Source organism: Anopheles gambiae, chromosome 3 (genome assembly GCF_943734735.2).
Source record: "Anopheles gambiae chromosome 3, idAnoGambNW_F1_1, whole genome shotgun sequence".
In the NCBI taxonomy this organism is placed as follows: Eukaryota; Metazoa; Arthropoda; class Insecta; order Diptera; family Culicidae; genus Anopheles; species Anopheles gambiae.
In genome coordinates, this window is record NC_064602.1 from 38914995 (window position 1) to 38932842 (window position 17848).

At 39.1% G+C, this 17848-nt stretch overlaps 3 protein-coding genes across 3 annotated transcripts; all 3 read left to right on the forward strand.

Moving 5' to 3' along the window:
• The first annotated feature begins 1649 nt into the window (after positions 1–1649).
• On the forward strand, positions 1650–2998 carry LOC1279090 (uncharacterized). The gene is made up of 4 exons (XM_318760.2): positions 1650–2422; positions 2489–2588; positions 2652–2741; positions 2834–2998. The coding sequence occupies exons 1-4, from the start codon at positions 1650–1652 to the stop codon at positions 2996–2998; spliced, it is 1128 nt and encodes a 375-aa protein (XP_318760.2).
• Positions 2999–4467: 1469 nt separating this feature from the next.
• On the forward strand, positions 4468–5771 carry LOC1279091 (putative odorant receptor 83c). Its single transcript, XM_061653369.1, has 6 exons — positions 4468–4503; positions 4563–5107; positions 5183–5282; positions 5347–5436; positions 5501–5656; positions 5760–5771. Exons 1-6 carry the CDS (start codon positions 4468–4470, stop codon positions 5769–5771), a joined length of 939 nt encoding a protein of 312 aa, XP_061509353.1.
• A 4514-nt stretch (positions 5772–10285) lies between these two features.
• Positions 10286–12169, forward strand: LOC1279093 (odorant receptor 30a). Its single transcript, XM_061653373.1, has 6 exons — positions 10286–10387; positions 10572–11104; positions 11169–11268; positions 11341–11430; positions 11493–11648; positions 11715–12169. Exons 1-6 carry the CDS (start codon positions 10286–10288, stop codon positions 11766–11768), a joined length of 1035 nt encoding a protein of 344 aa, XP_061509357.1. The 3' UTR covers positions 11769–12169.
• The last annotated feature ends 5679 nt before the right edge of the window (positions 12170–17848 follow it).

Genomic DNA, 17848 nt, shown 5'->3' on the forward strand with positions numbered 1-17848 from the left:
AAATGAAACACCGGTCAAAATAGCAGTCATACGTTATGATATTACTCGCTCAACGCTGATGAGGTTTTTCACGAAATCCAATATTTTGTCATGACTTGGACAACTTTAATAAAAAAAGAAAAAGTACTGATATCAAATCGTTCAGGAATAGATGAGAGATTCTATGGGTTTACAGATATCAAAAAGTTTAATCTTCAATGTAAGAAATAGCTGGACCTAATAACAAGTCCCTCAAATATGCTGTGGTCGCGGGTTTTTCGCGGAATAATTTCCTAAAACGAAGTTTTAAATTGGTGTTCTGTTAGCTGGTGCAACGTCCACTATTAGTGTCCGATATTAAAAAAGATGCCTTAGATTCTGCATTCTACGTTCTATTAGGAGCGCCGCTTACAATTTCTAAATTCACGGCTGAATGAATCGTCGTTGCAATAGGCCAAGAATTGGTTTATAAACGTACCAGGACGTGGAAAGCTATATAATTTGTTAAAACACTGTAAAACTCATCAATTTCCAACGTTTTCTAAAGGTGTCCATCTTAGCCTTCATGGTGTTCATCTTTCCCATATCAGGTGTCCGTCTTACCCGAACATTTAAAAACTGCACGAAAAAAATCATGTTTTTCGTTCATGAAAAAATCGATGGAAACTGAAAAGTTTCAACAAATTTTCTGATAAAACATAATAAGATAATGTAAGATAATGTATGCACATTTTCATGGTCGTTGCACCTATATATCGTTACCATTTACCATTTCCCTTAGCGTGTCCGTCTTTACCTACCTTCCCCTACCCTTTCTACTTAGCGGAATGGAGCTTCATGATTGATTCAAATTCGAAATCTCGATAGCTCCTATTGTTCTGTTTAGGACTATCAAGCGTCTATGCTATACTTGTGCAATTGTCCATAATATTGTCTATCTAAACTATATCATTATCTATATTGTTCATCTACTATATCATTATTGTTTGCTTCAGTGTTTTGAATTATGCCTATTTCTTACATTTCCAAACAATATATAAATGAATTAAATGAACTCATTGAAAAAAAACTCATAATTTTTAAACGAAAGAGATATCCTTCACCTTATCCTACCCTATCCTTCACCGTTGTTACATATTTCTCGCATCCTCAATAATTCTCATTGCAATTTTAGACCGTGCGTTTAGACATACCGTGAGAACTTCACGGCGTGAAACACATGGCTTAAACAATATTCGCCATAAAACACATTGTTATTGTATGGACATGACATCGCATAGGTGATGTCGTCGGTTTTGGCATGGATTTAACTGACACATAATACATGATGGGCGAAACGATTCCTTTGTTATAATTTAACTGGGGTTTATTCGCTACAGATGATAAGAAGCCCTTCAAAGTTCGAATATATTTTTAATACAATGAAAATGAAATCTCTCTTGTTGTGCTGTTGAATAAATAATTCTGTTAAAGACGTTACCAAAGTCAATTTAAAACATACTATAACATATTCATTATGCTGCCAATCACCATCAAGACATGTCTCAAGATACTTTCTAAAATCTTCTCATCGATTGTGAAGGTGTTAATAGGTTCAATTTTACTACACGTCGCAAAAAGCTACCTCGTCAGTAGCCGATTATCATTCGCGGGACAGTGACTTCTCGATAATGTACACTGCGATCGAATTCTACAACGCCAGCTTTAACCGGCTTAAGCTTTCCAGTCGGCTGATCGGTGCGGGTTTGTGGGAAAAGCAGGAAGGCATATTGTGGGGTCGGGTCGCGAGCGTGATGCAGATAGTGTTGTTTTTGACTTTGCATGCTTGGACGGGCTACAAGTATCGCTATGATGCGCTACAGATGCTCGAGACGCAATCGCTCATCTGTACCGGTGCCGCGTTGATGATCAAGTACTTTACGATGATTCGGAATCCGGCCCCGGTCCGTGAGCTTTCGGGCAATATTGAAACGCAGATGTACACCAAGTATCAGGAGATGAGCCCCGAGTATCCAGTGGTGCTGAAGTATGGACGGGTATTGTACATTGCTGGGCACATCATGATCGGAGGATACTTTGGTTCGTTGTTTATCATATGGATCAATCCGCTGATCATGTATTTTAAAGAAGGTCGTGTGATGTTGCTGTTTTTCTGCGAAATTCCGTACGTCGATTGGACGGTGATGAAAGGCTACTGGATCACGGTTATATTGCAGCTTTTCTTCTACATCACCGGAACGTGCGGATTGATTTTGGTCGATTATTTGTGCGCATATTTCACGATCAACGGGTCACTGTACGTGGACATTTTGCGCTTTCATCTAGACGAACTCAGCGAGCTGCTAGCTAGTCCGGGTTATCAGACGCGCAACTCGCCGGAAATTATGGCGAAGGTGAGCCGCAAATGGAGAATGTGTCTCGTGGAGCATCAACGCATCGTAGAGTGAGTGGAAAGTGTGTTGTTTAAAATGTATGGCTCGATTACGATCACGTTTCACCGATGTTTCAGATATTATGATAATTTTTCCGACCTGTGGAGTATGATTAACCTAGCACAAGTGAGCTGTAGTGTGTTTGGGATCTGCATCAATATGCTGATTATTTTCCTGGTAATGTACATCGTAAGAGCAGAAGTATACCATAATTCGAGATTCTTGTTACTTTCCTTACAGACCGATTGGTATGCGGCGTATGCAATTTTGTTTGCACTGTTCATAGACCTGTCGGTACATTTTGTGCTAGGGGCTATCATCGAGAGAAAGGTGAGCACCTTGCACTAACAGTGCAAAGTACCTGTAGTTTTGTTTTTCCAAATACCTTGATTTATTCACAAATCCGTACTTTATCCCTCCAGGTTGACGATCTGCATATTAGTTTGATGCATTTCCCTTGGTATTTGATGGACGATAGGCGACAGAAAGAATACAAGCTGCTACTATTACGTGCGCAACAACCATCTGGAATGTCGATTGCTGGTCTCACGCCAGTTAATTATGAAACCTACACTCAGGTGCGATAGCTAAAGTTATTTTAGGCATTCAAACGTGTAACGACTACTTTTCCACTAACCTTTTGCAGATCATGAAAATGTTGTACCAACTGTTTGCTCTCGCTATGAATTTCTTAAAGTAGATCAGACTACATAACCAGTGGCTGGAATTTGATACCACACTTGCAAACGAAATATATCAGCACGTTGGTAATGAAGTACACCACACGCAGTAGCATCGTCCGATGGCATTTTTCCCAGCATAGTGGCAAATAGGTTTTACGCTATAGCATTCGAAATTTTAATTGCACAAATTATTGCTTAGGCTCCGCTCTGGCAGGTATCGAACAAAGACATCAAAAGCTAACTCGTTGTTGTCCTGCGGAACTTCGATACGATATTGTACCATATGAACGAAATGCAACAAGTTTTGTGTAATTGATAACATAAACATTCAATTCTACAATATTACTTTTAATATGTTTTTCTTTTTCTCAATGGCGTATTCAGGACTTGAACCCATGACGGGCATGTTGTTAAGTCGTAATACTATACATAGAGGCTTGAAAACTTACAAATTGATTTTTTGAACATTGAAACATTAACAAATTGATTTTTTTATTCGTTGATAGGTTTGTGCGTACGAAAGTGTCTGACTGCGCCCGTCGATGTGATTCTACACGTCGGTTTGCGTTTATGTTTGATGGTTCGATGGTTGACAGAGCAATTTCCTAGTGCGCTAACGTTCGATGAAATGCATAAAAAATTCACACGCCCACACATGGCGTGAAAGTATTCGCCGTAAATTGATTGATTTTGTTTGGAATTTTTATGGAATATCACCGAATGTCATTGATTTTTAGCTTCATAACGCGACGCCATTTGATGAAATGTTGTATGGTAAGTTTTCTCGGAAATATTTACAGACGAATTGACAAAATCAAAACGGATATAAAATAATACGTTTTAATTTGAAGTCATTCTCATAAGCAAAGGCGTGAACAGTTTAAAAACAAATAGAAAAATCTGATTGTTTTACTAATGAAAATGTTGGTGCAGCAATATCATAGATGTAGGCCTAAGGTATGTGGCGAAGATGTGGCGAAACTATATCGCGCATACATAATTAATAAAGTAAATTAACTGTTGAATCCCAAGCTCACCTATACTGAAACATTGCAATATACAGTTAGTTTTGCTTTGAACAGAGAATCAGTAAGATCGTAAAACTTTGTGAAATATAACATTTATGCATAAAAAATTGTATATTGTACAAATTTGACACCAGGATATCTCGTCCGATACCAATGGCAACCGTTGAAAGTTTTCGGCAGCTCTTAAGACCACTAATCTTCTACTCGAAGGGTGTAGGAGTAGAAATATGGACTGCTCCTGGAAAATTTGTACCAGCATCTTACTATCTTTCGTTACATGTGGCCATTTACTTCTCTAGCACGGTATTCACTTTGATGAAGTATAGCGAAGATACGTTGCACACGATGAAGGCTCTAATTACGCTGGGCACTTGTGTACAGGTATAGTTCGGATGCGTTTGAACTCGAAGGTAAGCTCAGTTGTTACTTTTGTCTTTCAGCTGTACGTCAAGTTCATCATCGGACATAAAAAGGCAAGTGAGCTCAAGTTACTTAGCGATAACATTGAGCAGGCTATCCTGCAGCGCTATGAAAATGGAAAAGCAGAGGAAATTGCCGTACTGCAACGTACTGGCCGTATACTTTGGTTTATTTTTCGTTTCATGCGCACATCGGTTAGTAGCGCTGCATTTGGATTCTTTTTATATCCAGTTATTGCTTACTATACGACCGGGAAACTGATGCCTTTGTTCATGATCGAGCTTCCCTATTACGGTTGGACAACTACCATGGGACTAGCGATGAACATGTTTTGTCAAGCGAATATATTGGTGATTGGAACGATGGGAGCTATAATGTCCGATTTTCTATTCTTCATGTATGCGATGTATGCAATGACATGCATTGATATTTTTATTGTGCACCTACGTGAGCTAGAGACGCTGCTAAAAGAAATTCATATTCATGAAAAGGACTGTGCAAAACAAACATCAATAATGCGGCAAAAATGGATTCAGTGCATGCAAGATCACCAACAAGCTACTAGGTGCGTTTGTATGGACCTTTCATACGAATCTCTGATGTTGTTTCAGCTTATATTTTTAAACATTTTTCTATGAAGCTTTCTAAATACGGCTGAAGACATTTTCGGAATAACGTGTTTAGCACAAGTGCTTATGGGAATATTCACGGTCTGTGATGGAATGCTACTGGTAGCTTTGGTAAGTTGAAGCTAGCGACGATACAAACTTGGTTCTTTAACAATCAAAAAATTTTTTTTCTTAGACATTTTGGTTTCCTACCTATTGTTTTCTGTTGGTGATGTTTGTCGAGCTTTCAATTTACTTTGTGATTGGACATTTTGTAGAACTGAAGGTACAACTATACGTTGTGGGACGATAAGAGTGTCACAAGATTGATAAGATTTCTGTCTACGTAGATCGATGAAATGTACAACAGTATCATCTCGATGCCGTGGTATAAACTACCAGTGGAGGAACAGAAGGAATTCGCCTTTCTGATGTGCAGACAGCAACGTCCCATGATGTTAACAGCTTATGGGTTTCTCACCATGAACTTCGAGTCATACATGAGTGTAATGTTTTATATTGTTTTAATCCTTCAAATGGATGAATATAGTAGTTGTTACTTTGCAGGTATTGAAGGGTCTGTATCAATTTTTTGTGATGATCATGCAGTACGTTGAATAAAGAAGACCCCAGTATGATCATTCTGCAGCGCTACAATACATCAAATACATTTTAGTATTTTGTTTTTTTTCCGCAAAGAGTTCGCGTTAGATTGAATAAAAGAGTGAAAAAGTTCATGAGAAAGGCCTAATTGATTAATTCGTAACATATCGGGAAATCGGGAGAGGATGATGAGGAACACTGGAATTTGGAATAACACTTCTCAATGAGGGTACCCGCGCAAAATCCGTAAAAGTTCATCATCTAAATACATAATCCTTGAACCGGCTGAAGAGCTGGAGCCAGAAATCTCTCTATCTCTCTCCCCTTCTCTCTCTCTCTCTCTCTCTCTCTCTCTCTCTTGTTGGTTTGCTCACGATAGAGCGCATCGGTGTGATATGGACTGGTCAATAATCATTCTCCAGGAAGCTTGGTTCTTGGCTGCAGTCTCTAGTCCATGTAGATACCAGATCTTCGACAGGTCTCGCTTCACCTGTTCCATACATCGAACTCGCTGCGGTCCCTTGTACCTCATGCCGAACGGGAGTCGCTGTCGAACACCTTCTTGATGGGGCATGAGTCCGGCATCCTCATGACATGCCTCAGCCATCGTATCCTGCCAGCCTTCGCCATCGTTGGGATGCTCGGTTCGCCGTACAGCTTAGCAAGTTCGTGGTTCATCCTTCTCCTAAAAATTTCATGATTGAACTTACTGCCGAAGGTAGTCCGGAGGATGCGTCGATCAAACACGCGTCCAAGATTCGTGTTCATATAGGACCACCGGGCGAATCAATGTGCGATGTATCTCACATTTCGTGCGGGCTCGAAGTCTTCTGGATCTCAGCAGTCGGTAAAGCCCATAGTATGCACGATTCCCCTGCACAATGCGTCTCCGGATTTCGCTGCTGATGTCGTTGTCCGAAGTAACGACCGTCCCGAGATAGCAAAACTCCTTTACGACCTCGAGTCGTCGTCAACTGATATACTGTTTCCCAGTTGGGCCCTGTCACGGACTGAGCCTCCGGCAAGCAGGTACTTCGTCATCGTCGCATTGATTCTCAATCCAATTCTTGCTGCTTCGCGTTTGAGTCGGGTGTGCGACTCACACACCTTCGTTGTTGTCCTGCCAATGATGTCAATTTCATCCACAAAGCCAAGAAATTGGAGAGACCGGTAGAGGATTGTGCCACGGGTGTCGTTGTCTAACCCAGTGATTCAAGTGCATCACTCTCACTTTGCACTGACCCATAGAGGTCTCTAACAGCCGGATCAACTTCCCAGGAAAGTGGTGCATGATGTTCCATGGTGCATGATGTTCCATTGCATGACTTCCGCTGCATGATGTTCCATTGCCCATTCCGGTCTATGATGTCGTGGATCGCGTTGAAGTCGATGAACAGGTGGCGCGTAGGGAACTGGCGCTCTCTGCACTTCTGGAGGTTCTCCACTGCTCTGATAGATCGTGCTGTTGCTGGGTTGTTTGTTTGTTTGTTTGTTTATTGGGTAAATTTGTCCGCCATTTCTGGTTAAACAAATATTAAAACTTCTTCTTCTTCTTCTTCTTCTTTGGCTCAACAACCGATGTCGGTCTAGGCCTGCCTGTACCCACTTGTGGGCTTGGCTTTCAGTGACTAATTGATTCCCCCCTATAGCAGGTTAGTCAGTCCTACGTATGGCGGCGCGGTTTATTTGGGGATTGAACCCATGACGGGCATGTTGTTAAATCGTACGAGTTGACGACTGTACTACGAGACCGGCTAAAACTATCTTACATAATAATGGCACAGGCGTACCACCACGCCTTTCCAGTACACCTCCAGAAGTGCTACTGTTGGATTTTGAGATAGGTAGAACTCACCCTTAAAATGCGGCTCAACCAGGAAACCCATTACCAAAATCCCAGATGGAATTTTATTTAATTCAACGAGAATTATACGACAAAATGTATGTATCGCTAAGGAGCACGTAAGCTTATGATGGGAACACTCCAGAAATGACCAATAAATCAAGTTAGAATTCCAGTATAACCTACTAAGTTATGGGTGAAACGGGTTATGGGCTGAACAAGTCTAGATGAAACAAAATCGTATGAACTGGTGGACAAGGTTTGAATCCTTTCTGAACTTGCCGCCTTCGCAGACCCTTGTCGTGAAAAAATATATTGAAACAACGCGGTACAATTATTCCGTGCAATAAGAAGTGTCCGAATCCGCTGACGTCCTCTCGCTCTCGCCAGTCCATTATTCTGGCCTTAATGGCTGAAGCCTCCAAGTCATCTGGCCACTTAAATTTAGACCTACTACGCCTCCTCCACATTGGCGGATTTAATGATAAGCGGACTGAGTGGCCTGAGTGGACTGAGCATATATGGTGTGGCGGTTCCGTGGTACAGTCGTCAACTCGAACGACTCAACAACATGCCCGTCATGGGTTCAATCCTAGAATGGACCGTCCACCCGTAGCAAGGATTGACTATCCGGCTACGTGGTAATGAATTAAGTCTCGAAAGCCTGTATAGGCAGGCATAGCCGCGTAGGACGTTACGCCAAATAGAAGAAATATATGGTATGTACAGTAGTCTCATCGCGGGTCTCCGTGAACGATAGAGGCTCCATGGACGAAGGGACTCAAAGACTACAGGGGGCCCATATATGAGGGATCCCGACCAAAACCCCCCACTCCCCCAAGAAAAAAAATTGAAGTGTTTATTAATTCAACGCCAAGCGATGAAATCCACCCTCCCCCTTCCCCCGCTCAACACCTGATTCGTTCGTTTCACCATTATTTTGTCAGATTTGATAAAAATAAAATAACTACGTTAAAATTTTAATGTATGTCATTCAGTATAGATGCTATTCAAGTGTACATATTGACTTAAATGAATGAACAAAAAAAATCATTGAGTGACGCGATTGTCACGAGGCGTGGAACTTAGCGATATGTGAGGCAATCCGAACATTCCCGGGCTGTATCCATCCATGAGCGACCCCGAGTTTTTAGGGATAGTCCGGAAGGTACAAGTAGGTACAACACCTTCGATAGGTGCAAGACAACGCAAACGATTCCGACCGGAACTCGCCGTTCCAACGAATATGAGTGGCTTATACTGGCTGGTATTATTGAATAGGTTCGAAGCGGAAACGTACGGCGCTCACATGAAATTCTAGGGATGGCAACACATTTCTTGAGCCCGCTCCTACAACGCCGCTGTGAATAACTGTAGCAACCATCTACTACTTTAGGAAAATGAGTGTTGGGACGTACGCCGTCGCTACGAACGGATTCATTAATACCAGCCACTTTCTTGTACCTAGTGATCCTACGGGTCTTCTCAATCTCGTTGTATTTGAGTGTCGGAACCGATTCTAACATGCCATAAGGCCGTAACATAATGTTGGATAAAGGAGAAGGATTAGCAGAAAAGGGTTTCTTTTGTTGGTTTCTCATTTCTTAGCTTGAACAAAAAAAAACTAGATAACTGTTATAAACCTAATTTTTTTTTGTTTGATAGTTTATAAAAGCATGTAAATTTTTGTTTTCTAAAAACGAATATTTTAGCTAAATCTAGTGATAAAACATCTCAAATAATTCAAACAGCGATAAAACATCCTTATTTGCGAGCTTGCGAACATAGTTTTTAATATTATTTAGTATTCTACTGTTATATCAACTGGGGTGGAGCAGTAGATAACACTATCCAACTGAAATGTTTTCTTTATATGAAGTTTTCAACTGCATATTCCACTGCTCGACTTTTTAACCACGTTGCTATGGCGGCAAAGAAAACGCAATTGGATAACATTGGAATTGGATTGCTAACCGATCAACTAAATTATCCACTCGTTATCGACTTTCGTTCCCGATCAGGCCCACTGATTTTTCTTTTTCATAAAGCCCCATTTCTTAATTTTTTCACATCGTTATGAAAAACGTTTGTTTGCATAAGCAATTCAATAATAAGTGCGTTTCTCATTTTTCATAGGGATTTCGAAAATCCTATTACGTTCCAAAAAAATCCAATCCAATCGCAATGGAAGTTTTAAGGGATTCAAATTCTAAAAACGGAGTCAGATCGGTTCAAATCTTTCAAGGGATTGAATCTTCAAAACTTTCCAATCTCGAATCTCTAAACACAAAGACGAACACTACATTTTAATAAAAAAAAATAGCTATTTATCAATTTTTATTAGCTGAAAATCGTGATATTCGACTAACGTGAAATGCGTTAGTCTTCAAAACACATTACTGCCGTAACTCGGGGAAAAAACTGGACACCCAAATAGCAATAGCAAAATAATAGTTCGAGCAACATATGGCCTTTTCCCTATCCTCTGATTAGCCGGGACGTTTGCCGCCTGTTCTCTCCCACATTTAATTGCATCTGAAAATGGGAATTACGCGTGGAATTCTAAATCTTGTATAACACGACACTAACAACAGTATACCATTAATTGCAATAGCTACTGTGAGACGCAGTGATTCAATTTCACTTTTACTGTCAGATACCTTACACTTGCTCGGTATATACTGCAAGAATGGCAACCATCGAGAGCTTTCGTAAATTGTTGAAATATTTGATAGTGTACTCGAAAGTGCCCGGGGTTGAAATGTGGACTGCGCCGGGAAAGTTCAAGCCAGCCTCGTATTATGTTTCATTTCATATAATAGTATATTTTGTCAGCACTGTTTGGACACTAAAAAAGTACAGTGATGATCCAATTCATATGATGAAAGTCCTTATAACGCTGGGAACTGCTGTACAGGTATTATTACGAAATAAGTAAGATTATCGAATGTTTAAGTATTGTGTTTCGTTTTTAGCTCTACATTAAGTTCTTTGTGGGACATTCAAAATCAAAGGAAGTGATTGTTTTCTCTAACAAAATCGAGCAGGAAGTGTTTGAGCAAAATAAAAATAGAACTGCTGGAGAGACTGTTCTGTTGAAACAAACTGGTTATATTCTTTGGTTTTTTTTTCGTTTTGTAACCACATTAGCTACTATCGTTGTACTAGCATTTGGGCTGTATCCATTGTTCGCGTATAATGTAAATGGAGTAGTGATGCCTTTGTTCCTGTACGAGCTACCATATTACGATTGGAGCACTACTATTGGATATGTTGTGAACATGATGTTTCAAGTAAACTTGCTGGTGATCGGTACGATAGGAGCCATGCTGTTCGACTTCTTGTACTTTATGTACGCAATGTATACAATGGTAAAGGCGGATATTTTTATAATACATCTTGGTGAGCTAGAGAAAATGCTAAATGATCCGCTGACAATGAAGAAAAACCAATCCAGTGTACGGGAAAAATGGGTGCAGTGCATGTTTGAACATCAGCAGACTACCAAGTGAGTTAAACAGAGCTTGCATTAGCATTATTCTCGATTAATAAACGTTTGATCTAACATCTAGCTTCCTGAATTCCATCGAAGACATTTTTGGGCTCATGTGTCTAGCTCAAGTCTCCATGGGAGTATTTACGATATGCGATGCAATGCTACTGGTAGCATTGGTAAGTATTTTTACCTTCAATACTTCTATATTTCCAATTTACAATATGGTGCTACGTTGTTGGACATTTCAGACGGATTGGTATCCTACATACTCGTTCTTATTGGTGATGTTTATCGAACTGTCATTATATTTTTTGATTGGACACTTGATCGAACTAAAGGTATGTTTTTACAACAGGACATGGATATTATTTGCGATTTTATTGATATTTGCTTGTTGCAGATTGATGCAATGTACAACAAGATCATCTCAATGCCTTGGTTTAAGCTTCCAGTGAAGGAACAGAAAGAGTTTAGATTTCTGATGAGCAGACAGCAATGCCCGATGATGTTGACTGCGTATGGCTTTCATCCCATGAATTTCGAGGCGTACATGAGTGTATATAATAGTTGATACGCGTTTATTCCAGGAAATGACTTTATATAATTGTTGTTATATTTACAGGTGTTGAAAGGCCTGTACCAGTTTTTCGTCATGGTCATGCAGTATGTTGGCTAAACCTGAAAAATTGTTTTGGTAATAATTGTTCCACTTACTATTCACCAAAATATGTGATGCACTCATGCAATACCAATCATACAAAGTTAGTACACATCTGAAAGTACACCAAATCATCTCAAAGAATGCGTAGCAAAAGAGTTAATTAAAATGAAATCTTAGACACTGTCTCTGTTAGAACCTATGAACAGATAAACCTTTAGAGTTTGGTGGTTCAAAGAGGAATAAACAAACAAAAAAATTACCGTATAGTTACAAGATTATCAACCTTATGATTTTTGGAATAAAATTGATTTGTGTTTGGACAAATTAAAAGGAATGTTGTTAAAAATATTAAATATTCGTATAACTGTATTTTTTCGTTCGTTTCTGATCAACGTCCGTCTTCGCTCAATGCTCCCGAGTTGCTCTCTCTCTCTCCGATCTATCAGTCTCCAGCCTAAATTGCTCGTTGTTATCGTTTAGCTTATAGTGCGTTTAAATTTGTGAAGGCTGGAAAAAGGTATTTAAACGAGTATTTAGTTATTTATTTATTCTATTTGGCGTGACGTCCCTACGCGGACATGCCGGCCTGCACAGGCTTTGGAGACTTAATTCATTACCACGCAGCCGGTTACTCAATCTTTGCTACGGGGGGCGGGGGGGGGGGGGGAGCGGTCCATTCGGGACTCGAACCCATGGCGTGCTTGTTATTGAGTCGTTCGAGTTGGCGACTGTCTCACGGGACCGCCCCAGTTATTTATTTATTTATTAAATAACAAAAGTCATCGAGCCACTATAGGCATACTCAACATATTTCTATACGTTACACAACATCACACTGATTAGACGAAATTTATTATTTTATTAAAAAGGTACCCAAAACAAAACAAAAGCAAACTCGGTTGAATGCGCTTCACAAGAGTAATGCAAGTTTGTTTACACTAACATTAAAATTGACAGTGCAATTTGTAGAGGAATAGGCATTAATCATTTTTGAAATCGGGTCATTTCAGCCAAACTCATACGATCTAAAATTAGTACAAAATAATAAAGATTATTTCATGTTTTTTATAAGATAGTTCGCCTCATATATGATGGTAATGTATCTGTCTTGCAATAATAAGAATAACACATAAAACCAAATCTAATAAATCAAGGCCGGTCTCGTGGTACAGTCGTCAATCCGTAGGACTTAACAACATGCCCGTCCTGGGGTCTAGTCCGAATTGGACCGTGCCGCCATATGTAGGACTGACTATCCTACTATGGGGGGAAATCAATCAGTCACTGAAAGCCAACCCCACAAGTGGGTACAGGCAGGCCCTGACCGCCAACGGTTGTTGAGTTTAAAAGAAGAAGATGATTTCATAAAAAAAATAATTTCAAAAATTTCAAATAGGAGATATCAAACGAATGTATCTTAATACATTCTTAATACATCTTTATATGAATGTGACATATGTTAAAAGAATGTAATATTTTAATTCAGGCCATATTGCTTAGAAATGATTATTTTCATTTGGGTTCGAACATGCATCTAACGAAACTAAACATCGTTCATGTATCGAACATGCATCTAACGAAACGAAACTAACCAAAAAGAAAAGCAGGTATTTTATTATTTAAGGATTGTATTGAATTAAAAAGAAAACTAGTTTTAAGAAAATTTTATTCGATGCTTAGTGTTACAAGTTTTTAAGTTTGTTACAGAAGTACAATAGATCTTATTTTGTTTGTTTTAATATTTGTAATTTATTTCAAATTTGAGATTGAAACGATTGAACGAGTTATAAAACTAGTATGAAAAATAATGAACGGTTGTTATAAATATACATTATATTGAATTGTTTTATTTTTTATATACATGCACTAGCAAGAACTTTTATGTTGTACGCCATACATTTTGAATTAAGTTGAACAGCTTAGATAAGAATTTTATATCACCTTTTCCATAAATTATGACAGTTGTTGTCTTTAACAAAGTATCCCACGGTATACTTAAATTATAGTGACTCAACTTGGTCTATGGTGAGAAAAGTTCCCATCAATTTAGCTCTAGCTCTAATTAGACGCTTAATTGGTGAGATATGTGTGACTGATATTCTAGTCGATATTTTGCAAAGTAAAACTTATTATTTACCAGCTTGCTAGTCTGTTAATGGCACACCATAATGACGAAATTGTGCTTAACAAATCAGTTGGTCGTAGATTTGACAGTTGTTAAGCGGTGATAGATTTGTTCGTGAAGAACATCCAAATTTGCCCCATATTGTGCATTATCAACGATACGTTGTTTAATAATTTACATTTCTTAGATAAACTTTACTGCATCAATGGCAAATGTTAAAGATTTTCGTAAATTGATGAAATCTCTGATTGTGTACTCGAAATTGTACATTGTGACCGGGGTTGAGTTGTGGACAGCACCAGGAAAGTTCACGCCAGCTTCGTATTACGTTTCGTTTCATATAACAGTATATTTTGCAAGTACTGTTTGGACACTAAGAAAGTACATCGATGATCCAATTCATATGATGAAAGTCCTCATAACGCTGGGAACTGCTGTACAGGTAGGAAGTGTTGAAATCAAAATGATGGATTATATGATCTGAGTACCTACGTATACAATGTATTTATTTTTAGCTCTACATTAAGTTCTTCGTTTGGCATTCGAAAGCCCAAGAGGTCAAATTATTTACCGCTGAACTGGAACAAGAAGAGCTTAAACGCTACCAGGACGGGTCTGAAGAGGAAACTGCTGTGCTTAGACATACAGGTCGTATTCTTTGGATAGTCTATCGTATAATGAGTGCGTCAAATATCTTCGCTGCAGTTGCATTCGGAGTGTATCCTGCATTTTATTACTTTGTAACGGGAGTAGTAATGGCTTTGTTTGTGTACGAGCTACCGTTCTGCGATTTGAGTTCTTCTTTAGGATACGCAGTGACGATGTGTTTTCAGATTAATCTCTTGGTTATTGGTGTTTTGGGAGCAATACTGTCTGATTTTGTGTTTTTCATGTACGCAATATATGCTATGGCTAGGACAGAGATTTCAATATTGCATCTTGGTGAGCTGGAAAACATGCTTATCGACCCCACTAAGAATGAAGAACACACTGAGGATATACGTCGCAAGTGGGTCCAGTGCATGCACGATCATCAGCAATCAACCAGGTGAGTCTAAGACAGCATAGATCGATCGATCCAGATTATGTGATTATTTCTTCACTTTTTGTAAAGCTTTTTCAGCACGATTGAAAACTTATTCGGGCTTATGTGTTTAGCACAGGTTGCAACAGAATTTCTTTCAATATGTGACGCAACGCTATTAGTGCTTTTGGTAGGTACTGGTAAGATTACTAATATTATGAAGTGTATATGACAAATAGTATGTGTTTGAAAAACGTTTCAAAAAGTTGAAATTTGTTTTAGAACGTATGAAGTTCATTGTCTAGACACATTTCGATGTTGCGTAAAAACTTTTTATGGAAAAGGTTATCATTTTCGTTTATTATGTTGGTTTTGAATAGATGTTATATCTGTTATGTCTACCCTTAAATTTAAAAATAATTAATAATTTGGACAAAATTATTTATAGCTCGTGTTTTTCCATAAAAATATAAAGAAATATTTAAAGAAATAGTTGCATATAGGATATTATTTGTTGACAGTTACAAACAAAATGAAACATAACTACTTTAATTTTTACAAACTACGTTATGGCTGGTGGTTTGTAAGTAATTATAATATAATCGAACTGGTTAGTAAAAAAAAGATTATTCGCAATGCAGTGAATGGTATTGTTAGGAAGTCGCAAATATAAAAGGAACTGTTAAGCTCAGTCTTAATAAAATCCTTCTGAGCTAGACAGAATATCATTTCAGTATAAAGTATGTTGATGACGTATTTGGTTTAAAAAAAACTAGTTTAACATAACTAAGGTGTTCTAAACATGAAGTTTTTTTATATTGTTCTGTTTACACGGAAGGGTCGTGAAACCCTGTTTCTACTGCATGGGCGACAGACGTTAGATTAAGATGTGCTTATGTATTATAATTAAAGCGAGTGTCATGATGGAATTTAGAACTGAAATGCACATCGAAGAGTAAACAGATAGAGGTTCTCGAGAATGATGCACAAAAAATAATGAAAAAATATCATCACAAGCGATCCTGATGACCAAAAGGTATTGTTTTGTTGAACGCGCGCTGGCCACGGCGGCCATCAAATACCGCTTGAGGAATGTCTGCGTTTTTTTGACATAGACTCTTATCGCACTGTGCCAGTTCTGAGTGCCAATTGTTTTAGCAAATTTAGCTTCTTTAGCTACAAAATGTTAAAATTATGTAAAGAATAATAAGGCCACCCACTGTTATTGATGTAGTACAACAATTACCAAAGTTGTATGGTTTAATGGTTTATGGTTTAATTGACGAAAACAACTTATCTAGGCATTATCAATAAATAAACGAACATTGGCCATTTCATAAAGATCTGACATGTAATGTAACGAAATTATTTGATTTTGTATATTATGCCGCAGACTGATTGGTACCCAACATATTCCTACCTGTACGTGATGTTCGTCCAATTATCAAGGTATTTCGTGATTGGACATTTGGTTGAGATAAAGGTAAAATAAATATGAAAATATACTGCATGTGTAGTATTTCTGACAAACATGTTACTTATCACAGATTGACGCATTGTACAACAAGATCATCTCGTTGCCTTGGTATAAACTACCAGTAAAAGAACAGAATGAATTTAGATTTCTTATGAGCAGACAGCAATATCCGATGATGATGACAGCGTATGGCTTTCATCCCATGAACTTCGAGGCGTACATGAGTGTATATAATAGTTCATAGTCGAGTATTTTTAAAGCCTTTTATAGTTTTGTTGTTACTTTGCAGGTGTTGAAGCGTCTGTACCAGTTTTTCGTGATGCTCATGCAGGATGTTGGCTGAAAAGGGGAACACAACAGTTTAAACTAATTGTTACATTTACTATGCACCAGAATGTGTAATGCACACAGCACAAAATAACGAACAATAAAGATTTGCAGCATGCACACTTACTACACAGTGCCTTACGGCGTCCAGACCAATCATGCATATTCTAGGACAGGACAGACCCAGCATCATAAAGAAAAGCTTGTAGCGATCGACAATCCGATAAACTCTTTTTAAAGGCACTGTGAGAAAAATTAACGAATTGGTTCCGTATGATTAGAATCTCGGCATCATCTACTCCATATACAAGAAGGGAGACAGGTTGGACTGCAACAACTACAGAGTTATTACGGTGTTGAATACCGCCTTTAAAATATTTTCCCTGATCCTTCAGAATCGTCTTGTCCCGCACATCCAAGGGATAGTCGGAAACTATCAAAGAGGATTCCGAAACGGAAAATCAACCACTGATCAGATCTTCATCATGCGGCAGATCTTGGGGAAGACATATACCGTCTCTTCATTGACTTCAAAGTTGCATATGATAGCATAGCCAGAGTAAAACTGTACGACGCTATGAGCTCTTTTGCGGCCAAACTGATAAGGCTAGTTAGAATGACTATGACCAACGTCACTTGCCAGTTGAGGGTGGATGGAAAACTCTCAGGACCTTTTGCTACCACCAAGGGTCTGCGCCAGCGGGACGGGCTTGCCTGTCTCCTATACAACTTGGCGCTAGAGAGGGCCATCCGCGACTTGAGGGTGGAGACTACGGGAACCATCTTCTATAAGTCAACCCAGATCCTGGCATACGCTGATGATATAGACATCATTGGTCGTGCAGCGTATCAAGCTCGCCAGGCTCCAGTGGGCTGGCCATGTTGTACGCATGGAAACGGACCACCCAGCCCGTAAAGTCTTTTTAGGCCGTCCACAATAACAGAGGAGGCGTGGTATGCCCAAATTGAGGTGGCAAGATGGCGTGGAGGCGGCCGCCATTAAGGCCGGGATAACGGACTGGCAGACGAAGGCGCGAGACCGTGAGCGGTTTCGGACACTCCTGAGGTAGGCCAAGACTGCAAAGCGGTTGTAGTGCCGGATAAGTAAGTAAGTAAGTAAGAAAAACTGGTTGTCTGCGATA

Coding starts and splice junctions, on each gene's coding strand:
- LOC1279090 (XM_318760.2), top strand. CDS start 1,650: ATGTACACTGCGATCGAATTCTACAACGCCAGCTTTAACCGGCTTAAG. Junction 2,589..2,651: donor ATATGCTGATTATTTTCCTG/GTAATGTACATC, acceptor CTTTCCTTACAG/ACCGATTGGTATGCGGCGTA. Junction 2,742..2,833: donor GGGCTATCATCGAGAGAAAG/GTGAGCACCTTG, acceptor TTATCCCTCCAG/GTTGACGATCTGCATATTAG.
- LOC1279091 (XM_061653369.1), top strand. CDS start 4,468: ATGAAGGCTCTAATTACGCTGGGCACTTGTGTACAG. Junction 5,283..5,346: donor GAATGCTACTGGTAGCTTTG/GTAAGTTGAAGC, acceptor TTTTTTTCTTAG/ACATTTTGGTTTCCTACCTA. Junction 5,437..5,500: donor GACATTTTGTAGAACTGAAG/GTACAACTATAC, acceptor CTGTCTACGTAG/ATCGATGAAATGTACAACAG.
- LOC1279093 (XM_061653373.1), top strand. CDS start 10,286: ATGGCAACCATCGAGAGCTTTCGTAAATTGTTGAAATATTTGATAGTG. Junction 11,431..11,492: donor GACACTTGATCGAACTAAAG/GTATGTTTTTAC, acceptor TGCTTGTTGCAG/ATTGATGCAATGTACAACAA. Junction 11,649..11,714: donor ATTTCGAGGCGTACATGAGT/GTATATAATAGT, acceptor TTATATTTACAG/GTGTTGAAAGGCCTGTACCA.